The sequence below is a fragment of the Hemicordylus capensis genome, chromosome 2 (genome assembly GCF_027244095.1).
Source record: "Hemicordylus capensis ecotype Gifberg chromosome 2, rHemCap1.1.pri, whole genome shotgun sequence".
Taxonomy (NCBI): Eukaryota; Metazoa; Chordata; class Lepidosauria; order Squamata; family Cordylidae; genus Hemicordylus; species Hemicordylus capensis.
The window spans coordinates 400,018,773-400,036,974 of record NC_069658.1 but is presented as its reverse complement, the minus strand read 5'-3'; the positions used below and the strand labels follow the sequence as shown (position 1 = coordinate 400,036,974).

The following is an 18,202-nucleotide window of genomic DNA, read 5'->3' as shown; positions in this document are numbered from 1 at the left end:
ATCCACTAGACATAACTACAGAGCAAAATAGTGCAGATTCTGCACACATGCTGCCACTTGGGGTTATGAACCCAAGGAGGCTAGCCTGAAGGCTGTACTCCTATACCTGACCACCCTGAAAAGGAGTGGCCTGGCTAATGTTTCCGTAAAGCTGCATATGGTGGCAATATCATCACACCACAATGGGTGGGATGGCAAAATGGTCTTTACCCACTCACAATGTAAAGATTTCCTGAAGGGTATTAATAACCTTTATCCAGCTATGAGACCACCGGTGGAAAAATAGAGCCTGTCCCTGGTACTCTTGTTGTTGACAGAAGCGCCTTTTGAACCAATGGCGTCTGCGACATTGAAGCTCGTGACTCTCAAAACACTATTTCTAGTGACAATAACCACAGCAAAATGAGTTAGTGAGCTCAGAGCACTCCGGATTGATGAGCCCTACACTAGGTTCTGTCCCGACTGGGTCATCATGCGCTTGGACCCGGACTTCAAACTGAAGATTATTACAGACTTCCATATAAACACGGAAATTGTGCTACCTACCTTCTTCCACAATCCATCTTCGCTGCTGGACCGAGCGATGCATTCACTGGATGTCCGTAGGGCCTTGCTCTACTATTTCAAAACAACCTTTCACATTCGGAAAACAAAACATCTGTTTGTGTGTCTGAAAGGGAAGCACAAAGAACACTCACCGACTTGGCAGAGGCTCTCTTATTGGTTGGTAGAGCTTATTAAACTGGTGTATGATTAACAAGGGGTCAGTCCACCAGCCCTGATATGAGCACACTCCACTAGAGCTTATGCCACTTCTGCTGCACGTGCAGCGGGCATAAAATTCAGTGACATTTGCACAGCGGCCACCTGGGTATCTCATCATTCCTTCATCAAACATTACGCCGTAGATCTGTGGACAGCGGCTGCTGCAGAATTTGGATGGGCAGTCCTTAAAAGAGTGCTACAGTAACTTGCAGCACCCACCACCATCTGATTAGCTCGTAATTCACCCATTAGTTATGAATGTCTGGAACCACTATCCAGATAAACAGGTTGCTTACCTGTGACAGATGATCTAGTAGTGGTTCCGTACATTCATAAAACCTGCCTGTCCATCCCCGCTGCATAGGTGGCAAGCTACTATAACACGATCTGCTATGCCAATGAAACCTGCAGGTGCCAGTCTAGTTGGCCATCAAGAAACGGAATAGAGGGATGCCCAGCCACCACTAGAGGGTACTGCAGTCACGTGCAGCTGGCAGCTGCAGGCATCACGAGGAGCTAACGAATTCCATCCGAAGCTGGTCTGCGCAGGCGCAGAACCCACTAGTTACGAATGTCTGGAACCACTACCAGATCATCAGTTACAGGTAGTCAACCTGTTTGTCCTACTCCTTAATGGGCCTAAACATGTCTAAATGTCTACAATGACTAAAGGTGGGTCCAGTTTGAACAGGTTACCTATTGTGAAAAAGGGTTTAGGCCCGTATCTTGATGGTGTTGTCCCTTCAATGACAAAAGTAAGAGACTGTCCCCCTTCAGTAACTAATGCTAAGGGGAAAGGAGAGGGAGAGAAAGTCTTTCTCTCCAGGAGCAGATTGCTTAGTCCACCCAGATTCGCCCAGATTTCAGCTTTCATTTAAAAAAAAAAAAAGGAAAAAAAGGAAAAAAAGGTAAGCTCTAGCCCTTGTAGAAATTGAGTTATGGAGCAAAATGTGTAGTCGCTATTCTGCTGAACCTCTGGAAGAGCACAGGATGCTAGATGGGAGGGTTTCACTTTTACAAGCACAGTAACCCCCTGAGGAATGTTCCTTTGTTTGTTATCAGCAGGGGATCTCTTTTAGGCAGTTGAGAGGATAGCTTGCTTTTGATGTGAATCACTGCTTGCCTACCAGGCTGTTTATTGTAATGTTTACGGACTTTACATTCAATATATGCCTACTTAGAATTAAGCACCAATGGTTTCAATCAGATCTTCTCTCAAATAAGTGTGTACGGAATTGCAGCCTTAATTTAAAAGTTGTGTTTTTTTTGTTGTTGTTCTATTGCTGCTTTTAATATGTCAAGGAAAATAGTCAGGCAAAGATATCTTCCCTAACTATTGGTCAATATCCAAAGCAAATACAAATCAACTGGAAAGTGCAGCTGCTAATTTGCCTATGCAAAATTATTTTCAAGCCAAATTACATGATATGCAAATTAGGCACCATATATGGAAAGCCAGAATATAGCAACTCTAATCACAGATTTACTATGAGGCTATACTGTGAGATCAAATTTGCTTCCCCCAACTATGTGAAAAGTGGATGTTTTACCCTGAAAATAAACTGGGCTATGCACTAGCATGTAATGAAAAACCCAAATTGTGCGTGGAGTGTTCCCCAGTAGCTTGCAGTTTTTTCGCGGTAAATTTGGCTGAAATGTGAATGAGCTGGTCTTGTGGTAGCAAGCATGATTTGTTCCCTTAGCTAAGCAGGGTCCGCCCTGCTTGCATATGAATGGGAGACCACATGTGAGCACTGCAAGATATTCCCCTCAGGGGATGGAGCCGCTCTGGGAAAAGCATCTAGATTCCAAGTTCCCTCCCTGGCATCTCTAAGATAGGGCTGTGAGAGATTCCTGCCTGCAACCTTGGAGAAGCTGCTGCCAGTCTGTATAGACTATACTGAGCTAGATGGACCAATGGTCTGACTCAGTATATGGCAGCTTCCTATGTTCTTAAGCTTTATTTAGGAGAGGAGAGCTGGTCTTGTGGTAGCAAGCATGACCTGTCCCCATAGCTAAGCAGGGTCTGCCCTGGTTGCATCTGAATGGGAGACTTGATGTAGGAGCACTGCAAGATATTCCCCTCAGGGGATGAAGCCGCTCTGGGAAGAGCATAAGGTTTCAAGTTCCCTCCCTGGATTCTCCAAGATAGGGCTGAGAGAGATTCCTGCCTGCAACCTCAGAGAAGCCGCTGCCAGTCTGTGAAGACAATACTGAGCTAGATAGACCAATGGTCTGACTCAGTATATGGCAGTTTCCTATGTTCGTATGTTCCTATGTTCCTATTCCAGAGGAGAAATGAGGTAAAAGCCCTGTCTGGGAATGTTCCAGGTGAGAGAATGAAACTGAGAGTCTAACAAAGGGGAAGTAGAGTAGGGAAACTGTAGTCTGAGAGGGGCTTCCCTTGCTCACTATCTCTACCCCTAGTGCCCCTAGTTCGTCAATAGGGTTGCTGGTGCTAATGATACAAGGGTGAACCAGACTAACGCCATCTTAGCCCCTGGTGGCGCAGTGGTAAAACTGCCGCCCTGTAACCAGAAGGTTACAAGTTCGATCCTGAAGGTTGACTCAGCCTTCCATCCTTCCGAGGTCGGTAAAATGAGTACCCAGAATGTTGGGGGCAATATGCTAAATCACTGTAAACCGCTTAGAGAGCTTCCAGCTATAGAGCGGTATATAAATGTAAGTGCTATTGCTATTGCTATTGCTATCTTGGAAATGCATGCATGAATTGAGTGTATTTACAGCTGTGTTTCTCAAAGAGAACAATGAGGCTTGTATTAGCTTAAGCTTCTCAGCTTAGTCTCCTGATGTGGGCCTTGAGTATTAGCAACATACGGTAGTATGCAAGAATATGCCTTCCAGTCTGGAATGTGCCCTGATAAGGGTTGATGCTGCTCTTTGTAGTTGATGTTGATCTTCTATGCACAAAGATCTTACTGTAAATCTTTTCTTGCTCTCTTTGATGATGTATGTATGGACTACCTGTCTGCCTGGGTTGTTGTACGGAAGTGTTCCAAGTTATACTCCCATGTATAAAGGTTTGGAACGGACTCCATTTTGGGGTGCTGCTCTAGAACTGTTGGTTTTGCAAGATCACTGCTTGCTTGTTCTGCAGAACAATAAAGCTCTTAGAAATAGTCTCTGCCTGGCAGAGGCGTAACTAGGGAAAACGGCGCCCGGGGCAAGCATTGAAATGGCGCCCCCCCCCACATACTACATTATACTTAGGTTTTTCCTCACAAGCGCCCGCCGCTGCCGGAAAGCCAGGCCACTGACTGGCCACCAGGCGCCAGCAAAGCAATGGGGGGGTGCGGGCGGCACGGAAGGGACCGCTCGTGGGGGAGGGGGCGCCGACGCGCTCCCTTGACTGCTGCAGCGCTGCTGCACTGAGCAGGAAACATTTGTATTAACAAAAATTTTTTAAAAAATTAAAAAAAAAATTTTTGTCATGGCGGCGCCCCCCACGTGACCAGAAAAGATGGCACCCGGGGCACGTGCCCCCCTGCCCCCCCATAGTTACGCCTCTGCTGCCTGGTTGGTTTATTTCTGGCACACTCACAACCAGGTAAATACCCGTTGCTGGTATCATGAAGTGTTGATGCCATCAGGAGCTGCATCTCCAACATTTCATGGAATTCTTTTGAGCATCAAATACTTTGATGCTCCTGAAGGAAGAGTAGAACTGGTATGAAAATAAATTAAATCATAAGGTTAGATTATCACACTATTGTGACTATAATTACTGATCACTATGTTTTAGTTTCCTGGTGTGGGGGTTATGTTGTATTCTATCCAGTACCTTTTATGTTTTGTTTGTCCCGGAAGGGATCCTGTAGAGGGGCGTGGGGGTGGAGTCAGAATGGAAAAGAGAAAGGAGAAGATAATAGAGTTGTTTCTGAATCAATGCTAGTTAAATCTATATAAGATTAGTTTGTGTTTGTGAGGGAAGCAGCTATAAAACAGGTTATTCCTCCCAGATGGTGTGTCTCTAACTGAAGCTCTCTTTCTGGGTGATTTTGTAGAAGACTGTTTGCTTAGTCCATTATTCAAGAGGCTCTAATTTCCCCCAGTGTTCGTTGTAATGCCCAGAAAGACACGAATAACATTCTCCATCCTCAGCCAATTTTTCTCCTTGTAAGTGCTCTAGCCTGGCTCCATGCTGCTCTCTGTACTTGTTTAACACAAGCACTCTGGAACATGGTGTAATGCAGGACAGAGAAGAATTGCAGCAAGCAGCACTGCTGTATTATTATTATTTCTTGTTCACACAGTCAGACAGGTGTTATTGACTGGTTTGTTTTATCCAGACATCGAGTCCTTCCCAAGGACCTGGGATGCCAGAATTTTATTGTCAATGTTGTTGCTGTTGTTATAGATATCGTCGCAGAATATAGGCTGTTCCCAGTAAAGTTGCTTTTTGTAATTGGCTGATGGTGATTTCTGTGGCCCCTATGGTGTTGAGGTGCTTTTCAAGGTCTTTTGGAACTGCACCCAGGGCACCAATTACCACTGGGATTATTTTGGTCTTTTTCTGCCACAGCCTTTCAATTTCAATTGGTAGATCTTTGTATTTTGTGATTTTCTCTATTTCTTTTTCTTCTATTCTGCTATCTCCTGGTATTGCTATGTCGATTATTTTAACTTGTTTTTCTTTCTTCTCGACTACAGTTATACTGTATCTGGTGTATTGTGTGGCAGATGTTTGTCTGTTTGTAGTCGGAAGTCCCATAATATTTTTGCATCTTCATTTTCTACAACTTTTTCCATGTTATAGTCCCACCAATCTTTGGCTACAGGTAGCTTGTATTTTTTGCAGATGTTCCAGTGTATCATCTCTGCTACCTTGTCATGTCATTGTTTGTAGTCAATCAGTGCGATCTTTTTACAACAGCTGATTAGGTGGTCCACAGTTTCATCTGCTTCTTTACAAAGGCGGCACTTGCTGTTTGTTGTTGATTTTTCTACTTTTGCTCTTATTGCATTTGTTCTTAGTGCCTGTTCTTGTGCAGCCAGTATTAAACCCTCTGTTTCTTTCTTCAAGTTGCCATTCTTAAGCCATTGCCAGGTCTTGGTGATGTCTGATTTTCCACTTATATTGTGCAAATATTGACCATGCAGGGGCTTACTTTTCCATTTTTCTGCTCGGTTCTTGACTTGTTCTTTCTTGTAGGCTTGCTTTGTTTCATTGATGTTTAATAGTTCCTCGTTATTGACCATTTTAAGTGCATCTTCTTCACTGTCCTTTATATATTCTTCAAGGCCTCTTTTCTCCTCCTCTACTGTTTGATGGACTTGCAGCATTCCTCTTCTGAGCTGCGAGGGAGGTATAGCCTATCTACATCACTGTGGGGGTGCAGAGCATGATTGATGGTCATGATTTTCCTGGTCTTACGATCTAGCGTCTCTAGCTCTGCCTGGGTCCAGCCTATTATTCCTGCAGTGTATCTGATAACAGGTATAGCCCAGGTGTTTATGGCTTGTATGGTGTTCCCGCCATTGAGTTTGGACTTGAGGATTTTTCTAACTCTCCTGATGTATTCACTTCCAATTTTTCTTTTAACTTCAGTGTGTGATATGTTATCAGCCTGGAGAATGCCCAAGTATTTGTAATGTTCTTTCTCTTCCAGGTTCTTGATGTTGCTTCCATTGGGCAGTTCTATTCCTTCTTTTTTTGTCATTTTTCCTCTGTTCATTATTAATGCAGCACACTTGTCTAGTCCAAACTCCATTGCTATATCGCTACTGAATATACGGACAGTGTTTAGCAGTGATTCGATTTCTGACTGGGACTTTCCATACAACTTCAGATCGCCCATGTACAGCAGATGGTTGATTTTACTTGATGTTTTAGATGTTTGGTATCCAAGGCCTGTTCTGTTTAGTATTTGTGAAAGTGGAGTCATGGCGATTACAAACAACAGAGGGGGTAGTGAGTCCCCCTGGAATATACCTCTTCTAAGTGTCTCGCCATTGATTGTTATCTGTGTACTCCACATGCTCATTGCGTTTTTAATAAATATCCAAATGTTTTTGCTGACACCAGTTGTTTCTAAACATTTTAGTATCCATGTGTGAGGCAATGAGTCGAAGGCTTTCTTGTAGTCAATCCATGCAACACTTAGATTTGTTTTTCTTCTCTTGCAATTTTCTAAAATCATTATAATAAAATAGTATTATTATTATTATTATTATTATTATTATTATTATTATTATTTAGACATTGCTTTATTATGGTATGACTTGACACCAGCTTTTTCATGGTCCCAGTTGCTATCATTATATAGAGCAAGTACTGATCATTTGAGCACTGCAGCAGCCAGACTAATGCTTACATTTGGACATTGCCCACATGCAACATTTCTTCCCGATCTTCCCTGGGGATTAGGCAACATTCTTCTGAGAGCAGTCTGGATGCTCTCTGGTTTATGACTGTTGATTCACAGTAGAAGGGAATGTCCATTCATTTCCATTGTTTGTTGTCTATCCATTATATTGTCTATTAAGCAGCATTAATTCTAAACATTAGTTTGTTTAGAATTCATGTGATTGTTTCATATAGGCTCAAGTATATTGACGTTTCCAGGTTGAGATTCATGTATTGCTAGGGTTTTGTAACCTTTATAGTGCAAGATTTAATTTTTACTGTGCCTGTTTAGGCTGAAGCAAGGAGCTTTCTGGAATGTGTGATATATTTTCAAATAAGTAATATAGCAAAGCAAACCTAGTTGCATGACAAAATAGAAAATGAAGAGGCTATTCACACGAGCGTGCAAAACCGGGCTAAGGGAGTCCAGCCCAGTTTTGCACACTTATGTGAACCACTGGGATCGCACCCGATCCTGGTGGCTACATGGCAGCAAACCTGCCTATTGAACCACCCAAACGAGGTTAAAGGAGTGAGTGCTGCCTTTACCTCATTTTTTAAATTATGTGTCAGCCGCGGCTGCTTGCAGGATCGGGGGAAGAGCTCTTAAGTTTTGGCTAAATATCAATAAACATAAATAAATTCATAATAAACTATAGGAGTAATGAACTGCAAAACGAGGACTTAGCAGTACAATCCTATCCTTGAGTTACGCTTTCTGGGTAGAAAGGATCAATATATTCCATTGGACCAGAAGAAGTCATATTGATATAGTGGATTTACACTTGCAGAACATTACTATTATGCCTGTGGTATGCAGTGCTGGAGTAATGCTGGCATAGCTGTGGTGTAGCAGCTGCCAGTAGTGGGGCCAAAAATTAGTCTGACAATAAGTTAATTTTTTTAAAAGAACTAAACTTCTTTTAAAAATATGTTTTTAATTCTAGGTTTTAACTTTCAATAACTTTTAATTCAAAACTTTTAAAATTTATAAATTGTAAATGGGATTTTAGTCTGGTCTTTTAACTTTTAAAACTGTATTAATGTTTTATTTTACATTGCATGTGTTTTGTTGATGTTGTGAGCCGCCCCGAGCGGTAGTGTACTGGAGGGACTGGATATAAATATAAATAATAGAAAAAGAAGAAGAAGATGATGATCCAGCCACTGGGATATTTCAAAACTAGGCAGAATCTTTCTGGAATAATTTAGATGTTATTATCCTGACCTGTTACAGTGCCATGATCTATGATGATAAAAACAAAGCTAACTCTGGCAACATTAAAGTGGCCTTTCCTCTCCAGGTGATCTGTTCCTTATTTATGAAGAGTGAAAACCTGGCTGGTTGGCCTCGAGTGGTAGCTGAGGACGTTATACGACAAGCCCACAGGTTGAAGAATGAAATGTTTGTGATGGGAGGAAAGATCAAGGGGAAAACACTGCTCCCTTTGCCAGAGCACTTGGATACCGTGGAAAGTGCAGTAGATATGTTAGACAGGTAGGTCTCTCTAATGAATGCCTACCAATGCCTACACCCCTTGCTGCCTTCAGGAGTGTTAACTAATTCCTCTCTTGCTGAAATCCATGGCAGAACATGATTCTAAATCTCTCTCACTCCTCAGTGGATCAGATTTTATAAAATACAGTGGCTGACATTATGAGAAAAATTAGACAAAATAGTTCCATTAAAATTAAAAGGACAAGTTAGGCAATCATGTAAGTCACTGATTTCTACAGGTTATGTGCATTTTGTACATTTGTGGGAAATAGATATAATTAAATGTGTACTTTGCAACATATTAGCATGCCAGCTGTTCGGTTAGGAGATGTGTGAAAACATTTTAAAATATGCATTTAAATCTGTATTTAGATTCACTTTTTTAATTATATAGGGGTGTTTTTGCAGAAGAAAGAGGAATGGACATCAAAAGAAAACTAAGAGAAATACAGACAGAATGGAAATGCAGAAATCCATCCACCCTTGTCTGAACATATGAAGGATCTGTTTCTTTTCATTCATTAAAAACAAACAAGTTACCTTCATAATTGGAAGACAATTGTTGAAAAGGTTCAGGCAGTGCATGTGTATCTGTCATGCTTTTATCTCCCTCTCACATAGCCTGGATTAAAAATTATTTTCATGTTGCCGTGTTCCGCTTTGTGGTTTTTCAGTCTCCCTGGAGCTGTTGACAGTTCATTACTACATTCCATTGAAACCATCATCATTGACTGGTCTCATCAGATCCGAGATATCATGAGCAAAGACTCAGCACAGCCACTTCTGGATGGTTTGAATCCATTACCCAAAGTGGAATTTGATTTCTGGCATGCTCGGCAGATTAACTTGCAGTGCATAAATGAGCAGGTATGGACAACATTTTCTAGTAGCTTCAGATTTTGCATGGTAATGAGGGTATGATGCTATGGTTGTTGTTTTTTCCCCCCAAGCTGTATACCCCTCAAGCGATCAAGATTGCTGATATTTTGGAGAGGGCAAAAAGCTGTTACTGGCCAGCACTCAAAAATGTTTTCAAGGATGTATCTGCAGGTACATTATTTCTTATTTCTTAAGAGGAAATCCAGCAAATTATTTTGTGTCATATGCATAAATGGCCTACATGGATTGTCCAAATCAAGCCTTAATTTATCTACCCTGTAGTTTTCCTCTTATACAGGATTGAAGGAAGCAGATGATATTAACCTATATTTGCAGCCACTGAAAGTTGTCATAGAGGAAATTGAACAAGCTGAATACCAGCAGGTAGGTTAGGTAGGGTAGGAAGTAATGTTTGGAAGGTCTACAACTCTCATAATGACTGCATCTCCATTAAGGACTTTAAAAAAAAGTCTTTAAAGACTCATCTGTTCACCTAGGCTTTTAACTGATACTGTTTTGATTGTTTTTAATGTTGTTTTAGAATATTGTTTTAAATATTTTAAATTGTTGTGTTTTAAATTTCTTGTTTTTGTTTTTAACTAATGTTTTAATGTTGATTTTATCTTGTTGTAAATCACCCAGAGACGTAAGTTTTGGGTAGTATAAAAATATGTTTAAATAAAATAAAATAAAATAAAATAAAATAAATCACTGACCACTTCCACTGTACAATCTCGCCAATTCTCAGGAGATTGTGTGAGTATAAGTGATCTACAATAAGCCTCTGGTGTATCCAAAGTATCATAATCTTCCATGGGCCCATCTGAATATGTCCACAGCCCCTTCACTTCACTTGTGGAAGTAGGTGGACATGCATGCCTCCCTGCATCTAGTGTCATACCTCACTGCTGCAAAATCATATGGAGGTGGTTCAGATAAGTTGCCCCTGAGCAATTATGTGGCATCCGGTTGGAGGAAGCTTCTGTGTCCCCCCACGTGATATAAAGGAGTCATGTACATATTGTCCAAACCAGCCCATGCTTTTTAGCTCATACAGCACTAAAAGATGCTGCACGCTTTTATGTCTCTACAGAGAGAAGAAGGGGGAAAATATTTTTCTTACACAATGAGACCAAAAGGTCAAGAGATCACTTGGAAGTGGCACAGTACTATGCAGAACACGCATGAATTATTAATCCAATCAAAATAATTCACAGTCCAGTCGGTACGGGTGTAACCCAACTAGCCTAGAGTGAGGAATAGGAATAGCAAGATGAATCAATAAGCACCACGAGAGGGACAGTTACTGTACTTTCCTGTAGTACTTCCTAGGATTTGTTGGCCAAATTCTACAGTTTCAGTATGGTAGGAGGCACTCCCAAGAGAATACTGTAGCTAGATCTCACCATTGATATTTGTATGGGTCATCCCCAGCTCTGGAAGCAAACAGGTGGTCAGTAGCAGTGGACTACAGGAGAAATCATGTGGTCCCTGCACCTCAGTATCATAAGCCGCCCAGAGACGTAACTGCCCAGAGACGTAAGTTTTGGGCAGTATTAAAATATGTTAGTTAAATAAATAAATAAATAAATAAATAAGAATGGTGGGCACAGTATTCGATATTGACTGAGGCCTCTAAGCCATCGTCTGAGGCAGTCCCTCAGGGCTCGTTGCAACAATCTGCACAGGCAGTTCCTAGGCATGAAATTACTGGGAGTCCTCAGTGAAAAAAACAGTCACCACTTGCTCAATAGGCCATCCTAGTAAAACACACTCCTTGCCATTGCTGCCTCTAGCAGCAGCAGGATTCCAAATTAATCTCAAATGTTCATGTGAAAGGGAATAATGTGCTTCTTAGGTTGTCCATTTTGTAAAATATTTGTATTTTACCATAGAATAATCATTGTTTCCCATAGCTTCACTCAGCATTGCTGCCTGATTAGTTCCTGAGTGCTTAAGATGATGTGGGGTATAGTTTTTCATAATGTTCAGGGGAAGATGGTGACGGGAGATAGAGTGACAACTAACTGAAGCTAATTCTGAAGGTCCACACACACCTTCCATCCAATATTTTTCACAATATTAAGCCATTAAAATCTCCAGGATTGCTTTCAGCAGTTCCTTGGAGACTGATGCTGATTCCTGGAGACACCATGGAGGATTGGCCACCCTAATAGCAAGATAGTGATTGGTGGAATGTGGTAGTGAGGTGTGTGTACTGAGGAAACTGTTGGTGATTTGGGGTTCAAAGAAGAAATGAGCAAGGCAAGTATGTTTAAAGTTACATGTCTTTTTAATTGAAAACACTCTCAATTTTTTTTTAATGCTGAAATTCTAATCTATAGCTTGAACTACCCAGCAGTCATTCCCTTTCTGCTTACAACAACCAGCTCTTTGGGCTCTTTAGTGTCCAACTTCCTGCCATAAAGAGAATGGATAAGCACATGAGATGTTAGGATTTCTCTTAACTTCTGGTAATCTGGAAAGACTTGTGCTGGTAAAGTTACTTACCAGAGGGTTTGTTCTTCAGCCTAAAGGAACTGAGACATTCCGGTAACTTATTTCTGACATAATAAACATGAGCAATGGCTTGATAGGCATCAAGTGAAAATACCCCACCCTCTTAAAATCTGTGCTTGACTATCATGAAACCTAGAATGTTTATGTCCACACAGCTGCCTCCATTCATCAACAGTGCTATCTACACCGTGTGCTTAATCTGGGCCAATTCGGAATACTACAACATTCCATCTCGAGTCATTGTCATTTTACAGGAGATCTGTAACCTCTTCATTGAACTGGTACTGTTATACAAAAACAGAAACTTTATTTATTGTATTTGAGGAGGGTCTTCCCCCCCCCCATTGTTTTTAAATGTTGATATCCAGAACCATCGAATATAGTTCCAACAGTTGTGTAGGTTCTGAAAGGGTTAACAGTAAGAAGGGAAAAGAAAAATCAGGGCCCAGTTCAGAACTGACAAGAATAGCACAGGACTAAAGGTTAGTGAGGTCATTCACACAATCAAAAACTGTGTTCTACCCAGGTTTGGGAGCTGTGTGTGCTCCCAATTTTTGGTTGTGTGGAAGCAAGGTAAGAGGAAAACCTGGGTAGAAGTGAGGTCAAGAATGTGAAAGGTAAAGTGTACAGGAGTGTCCCGGGAAGGGACTGAATGATTAATCTGTCCATATGTGTGAAAAATATCATGTTTCAGCCATTGTTTTATGCAGCTCTGAAGCAACTGCTGTTCTGTTACCTTGTTTAATTTATGGTTTAACTGATGCTAATAATGTGGTAAGCCACATTATGGTGCAGCGGGGAAATGCTTGACTAATAAGCAGAAGGTTGCTGGTTCAAATCCTCGCTGGTACTATATCAGGCAGCAGCGATATAGGAAAATGCTGAAAGGCATCAGCTCATACTGCACAGGAGATGGCAATGGTAAACCCCTCCTGTATTCTACCAAAGACAACCACAGGGCTCTGTGGTCGCGAGGAGTTGACACCGACACAATGGCACACCTTTACCTTTAATAATGTGGTGGTTTTTAAAAATTCTAAAAATCCTCTTCAGATTTCTCTATTTTACTTATATTTTAAGTAAAGGTTGTTGGGTAGCTTTTCCTCCTCTCTTGCTTCCACACAGTCACTTCTACCCAGGTTTTCCTCTTACCTTGCTTCCACACAACCAAAAATTGGGAGCACACACAGCTCCCAAACTTGAGCAGAACACAGTTTTTGATTGTGTGAATGACCTCATTGGTAGCCGTGGTTGCAGAATTAGAGGGAAATCACCTTCGCCACGGAGTCCACAAAGAGAAGCATCCTAACCCACTTCTTTATATTTATGTTTTTAATCATATTTCTATACCACCTGATATAGACGTCTATAGTCTTTGCCTTGCAGTCCCCATCCAAGAGAAAGAGTGATCTGAAGCTGATGCATGACACACATGTCCCTCCCTTGGTGGTAATATTATAGGCTATTCAGATTTGTAGTAGAAGTGGTTGCAGTGAGTGTACTCTTCTTGGTCCTTATAATGGCATAATCCAGATCCACTGAAGCCAGTCAGAAATTTGTCTGTTACTCTATTGGCTCAGGATTGCTGCCAACCAGCTTGTTTATTTTGGCAATCAAGGGAGATGTCTGGCTTCACTTCTTGGGTATGGAAAACAATGGTATAGGCAATTAATTGTGTTGTCACATTCTCTTATCAGACTTTTTTTGCATGGGATTTGGAAGCGGTTTGCTTTGACATCGGACAACTATATCTGGAGACAGTGGAGGAACAGAAATAACAGTATTAGGGGTGTACAATTTGATTTGACCTCAAATCAATTTGGGTCAAATTGGGTAATTTGCAAATACAATTCTGAATCAAATCACCCTCAAAGTAGAGGGCCCAATTCAGGGTTGAGGAGAATTACCCCTAATTTGACCTGAATTGATTTGGATGATTTGAATGCCATTTTGAGGCCCATTGTAATAGAAAAATGGGCCTCAAAATGGTGCTTTTTCCTGGGGAGAGCTGATCTACAAATTGGAATTGGCAGGTAAACTAGCCCTCTGTTCTGGATTTGGAAAATCAGCCCACCTCAGAGGACTGGCCTACCCGGGTAGAACAGTCCTCTGAGGAGGGCAGACATGCGAAGTCCAGAACAGAGGGCTGGTCTACTTGCCGATCCCAATTGGTAGACCACCTCTCCCTGGTCAGTGGATAGACCAGCCTCCACTCTGAACTTAGCACATCAGCCTGCCTTGGAGGATGGTAGCTCAAACTGAATAGCAAAAATTGATTAATGCACACCCCTAAGCAGTATCTTGGGATAGTGGAGTATTGTGAGGGAAGCATTCCAATTAATGGCAATATGTTTGAGCTGGAGGTTTTCCACACTCTGCTTTTTCCTCTAATCTCCCCCAGAAGGGAGTGTGTGCTTTTGCACGTCAGCCAGATTTTCACTGGAGTCCATGCGAGATCTTTGGGAGCACTTCACACACAATCTGAGGTTTCTCTTCTGAATTTAAACTTCTCCCGATTTCTGTCCGAGTTTTTAAAATCCTAATTTTTAGCAAGTTTTCTTGATAAACTGGGAGCGGCTGCCAGTGATCACATCATTTATTTATTCATTCATTCATTCACTCATTCGATTTATATACCTCCCTTCCAAAAATGGCTCAGGGCGGTTTACATCAAAGTAAAAATAAAACAATTAAAATCAAAACTATAAAAACAGCATAAAACTAATTAACAGTTAAAAACCCTGGAGAACCAGGCTGAACATTTACAGCAGTTTGGCTTTAAAAAAAAAATTATTTGCAATATTCACATAATAAAATAGAACAGTAACATAATAACACAGTACATTTAACAATCATATTTTCCAAATATCACAAGAAAATCCAAAATCAGATCTAGTACTGTTAATATAATAAATATAATCTGCCCAAATACAGTGGAACTGTGATTCTGCTCTCACAGCCTGCATTAATCTATTGTCTCCAGACCCCAGCCCAAGAAAACAGAGACATTTTATGGATGAAAAGGGCCACAATTTTATTAATAACACAACAGGCATGGTGGACTGAACCCAGGTGATTAATCACCAACAAAGAACAGTGCGGGCCCCTAGGCGTGAGCTAGGACTCTAACGTCCTACCCATCGCCTCACTGGGCGACACACCCTGGCTCAGGAAACAGGCAGGTATGTCCCGCCTAATTCCTTCAAAGCCAACCACCCCCTTTGGAAGAGGGGATCTGGATACTTCAAGGTCTTCACCCACCCCGGACCACACAGCCCAAATCCAGAAGCAGGTTTCATGGCAATTGATTCTCCCCGTGCCGCACAGGCCACAAAAGAGCGATTAACCAATCAACCTTTAAATATCCAAGGGTGCTCACCGATATTCTAAACCTCAACTTACCCCTCAGCCCGCACTGTTACTGCTATTGTGGCCGACCTAAACCTAACTAACAGCTGAGTGCAGAACAGAGTAGGCGGGAAAAAAACCCAGCCGTGGCCAATGCACGGAGAGCAAAAAATTCCTACTCGGCCCTCGAGGGTGACCAGTCACTAGACCCGCTCTGCATCAGAGAAGGGAGGGAGGGGCTTGCCAAGGCAAAACTGAGATACCGGGACGTGGATACCGGGGCGGCCGAAACCATGCCCCCAATTCCGAACGGGACAATTAGGCCGCTTCTTGGGCCTCGTGTGGAGCCGGGCTGGGACAAACTCCCTCCCCTCCGCACAAGGCCAAGGGGAGGGGGAATCTTGTCAGTGATCTTTTCTAAGAGCGCAATTGACCACACCTTATTATACCACGGCTCAATTGTTAATTGATCCAAATATTTCCATTGTTGAACAATTAGTGTGTTCTTATTTCTTATTTTTCCTTATTCCTTATTTTTCCTTATTCCTTATTCTTCCTTATTTTTTAACTTGGCATTATTTCCTACAAATATATGTAATAACCCTAATTTCAGAGAACACTCCACATTTTGTCTCATCATAGTTCTTCTTTCTCCAAATATTTTTTGCCAAAAACATACCACCTTTTCACAAGACCACCACATGTAATAAAATGTTCCCTTTTGCTTACACCCCCTCCAACACTGAGCAGAATAATTATGAGAAATATATGCTAATTTTACTGGAGTAAAATGCCACCCATCTAAAATCTTCCATTGTAGCTCTTGTATGGAGGCTGACAGGAATCCCACGGACTTCCATTATGATTGCCATTTACTCTCTTCTATAGGACTTCCCAAATCCATTTCCCAAATATCCTTCAAAGCTCTTGCAGCGATCTCCTATTTCTAATTGTAACAGTAGTATATAAATTTTGGAAACTATCCCTTTTGGCTGATCCTGATAAGACAAAATTAATTTTTCAAAATGTGTAAGTGATTGAGTTACTGCATTTACTATCCCTTTATTACTCAGAACAGATTTAATTTGAAACCAAAATAACCATGGTAATGGATAACCTATCTTATGCTCAGTCTGTTCCCTGTTACATAACCCCTCCCCTTTAAAAAAAATCTCTGAATCTATATAACCCATATTTCCTCAATAAATCCAGCTGAATCAACACATATTTATTACTAGCATCAAAATACGTCTTTAAAGGTATTAATGGGGAAATAGTCCCCATCAACTCCTTATATCTTTCCTTCCATATCTGGAACATGGCTTTAGTAAACAAATGGTTAATCTTGGCTATCTTGGGGGGGAGGGGGATGAACAAAAAAGAATGTATTAAAAAAAAATCTGCCTCTTGTACATTCCCTGTTTGGACCCACTGTTTAGTTGAGTCTTCTAGTATAAATGATATCATATGTCCAAGGTGTGCAGCTTGATAATATGATAATTTGGAATTCCCCATCCTCCCTTCTTCTGTGGTCTAGATACAATCTTCCCATTAATCCACAGTTTCTTAAAGCTAAAACAAACATTTTCAATTTTCCTCTCCCATAGTGATAATATTCTATTAGGAATTACCACTGGGAGAGATTGAAGCAAAAAATTAAATCTTGAAGGAACCATCATTTTTACAGCTGCAGTCTGTCCTAATATATTAATATGCCCCCACCCCCGTTTCATCTCTTTACTTAATTTATTTAAATTTCTAGTAATATTGATACCTAGGTATCAAAAAGAATGATAAACCACCGGTATTCCCAAAATATTAGATACCTCTTTCTGAACTATAGGGAGACTATGAAAAAACATCAATTGAGATTTTTGAAAATTAACTGTTGATCCTGATACTTCCATGAAATCTTGTAACTCCTCCTTAATATATCTAGCTGAACATCCAGAATTTGCAAGAATTAGGATCATATCGTCCACAAACAAATCTAATATATAATTCTTAGCCCCTATTTTTATCCCACAAATATCCCACCTGTGTCCATTTGAGATAGCAAGATAGACCAATGAACTACCTTGGTACTATGGAACAGCTTCAGATGTTTATTTAACTGAAGTGGAATGAGCCATAGCCCAAACAAATCAGCCTACTGTTCAGAATTGTTGAGATGTATCATCACTGCATTTAAGAAAGTGCAAAACCATGGATCATGGCTACAAGAAAGAGAGAAGCAACTAAGATTCCTGGGGATGTCAATAGATTGACAGGTGTATTCCCTGCCCCGCTCCTTTTGTCTCCTGTAGTCCCATGTGGATGACCTGTCCCTGCAATGGCAAAAGTTGTGAACCACTGGCTTAGACATCATGTCCCACCAAATTACATTGTGGCCTAAATTACATTAGACTGCTCAACTTGGGCAACAAAACTTAGCACCACTATAACTCATAAAAATCAGAAGAAAAACAAAATAGCTCTTCAAAAGACCCCTGAACAAGTCAAGAGATTCTTTCGAAACCTTTGGAAAGAAAAACCTGTGTAATTTCAGAACTTTCCTAACCAGCTTCTCAAAAAGCTTCTCCACACAATTTATACCATGGCTTTTAGCAAGAACTTTGAAATTGCATTCAGCTCCCAAAGATATTTGGGTATTTCTGTCTCAAAATGCTGTCTTCCAAATCTCTTTGCAAGGTCAGTTTGCATTTCAATCACACTAAATACAAGACATACTTAACTAAACCATTCATGCTCAACAGCTTTTTGAATATCTTATCTTCTGCTAATCACTCAGTGCCTCAGCTGGAGTGGAGAGAGTCAGAGAAGTC

General features: G+C 41.0%; 1 protein-coding gene across 4 annotated transcripts in view; it reads left to right on the top strand.

The window, feature by feature from the left end:
* DNAH17 (dynein axonemal heavy chain 17) overlaps positions 1 to 18,202 on the top strand; it is a 279,399-nt gene that overhangs the window by 19,729 nt on the left and 241,468 nt on the right. For all 4 annotated transcript variants that reach the window (XM_053296349.1, XM_053296348.1, XM_053296346.1 and 1 more), the window contains exons 3-7: positions 8,437 to 8,630; positions 9,305 to 9,497; positions 9,581 to 9,680; positions 9,808 to 9,893; positions 12,185 to 12,310. In XM_053296349.1, the coding sequence (XP_053152324.1) occupies positions 8,437 to 8,630; positions 9,305 to 9,497; positions 9,581 to 9,680; positions 9,808 to 9,893; positions 12,185 to 12,310 (699 nt within the window). The remainder of the gene's footprint in view (positions 1 to 8,436; positions 8,631 to 9,304; positions 9,498 to 9,580; positions 9,681 to 9,807; positions 9,894 to 12,184; positions 12,311 to 18,202) is intronic.